The following is a 602-nucleotide window of genomic DNA, read 5'->3' on the forward strand; positions in this document are numbered from 1 at the left end:
GGGGCCTGGGGGGGAACGGGCTTTGCGCACCCTGTCCCTCCCCGTCCCGCCACTCAGTGATGCTGCTGGGCCTTTAAGATGGGGCGGGATCAGGACAAAAATCCCCCCCTCTGCCTGAGTGACACCGCGTTCGGCCAATGGGCGTGCAGGCTCTGCGCGGGCCGGACGAAACCCAGCAGCGGGGCGGGGCGGGAGGGTGCGGCCGCGGGGAGGGGTCTCTTCGGACGAACCAATAGCGAGCAGCGGAGGGAGGGGCGCTAGCACGGATGACCAATAAGAATTCCGGAGGCGGTGGCGCCGGGCGGAAGCGGTAGTGCTGGGTGACCATGGCGGCATCGGGCGGGGCGGCGCGGCCCGGGGCGGAGGTCGTGCAGCTCAACGTGGGCGGCAAGAGGCGCGTGGGCCCGGTCCCACGGGACCCCCGGGACCCCCCCGGTCCCCTCCGCTTCCCCCCGGTTCCCCCCAGGCTCTCCTTGTCTTCCCGTCTTCCTCCTTCCGGGTCCCCCCCCTCCGGTGTCCCCGCCTCAGTCTTCCGGGTCCCCCTGCTTTCCCTTCCTCCCCCCCCTTCCCCATCCCCCGGCACTTTGGGGTCCCCCCCGGTT

General features: G+C 71.9%; 1 protein-coding gene across 1 annotated transcript in view; it reads left to right on the plus strand.

Moving 5' to 3' along the window:
* The first annotated feature begins 326 nt into the window (after positions 1 to 326).
* Positions 327 to 602, plus strand: part of SHKBP1 (SH3KBP1 binding protein 1) — a 15,899-nt gene continuing 15,623 nt past the window's right edge. The window contains exon 1 of the mRNA XM_010567197.1: positions 327 to 455. Within this exon, the coding sequence (XP_010565499.1) occupies positions 327 to 455 (129 nt within the window). The remainder of the gene's footprint in view (positions 456 to 602) is intronic.

This window comes from Haliaeetus leucocephalus, unplaced genomic scaffold, assembly GCF_000737465.1.
Source record: "Haliaeetus leucocephalus isolate CR32 unplaced genomic scaffold, Haliaeetus_leucocephalus-4.0 Scaffold227, whole genome shotgun sequence".
NCBI lineage: Eukaryota > Metazoa > Chordata > Aves > Accipitriformes > Accipitridae > Haliaeetus > Haliaeetus leucocephalus.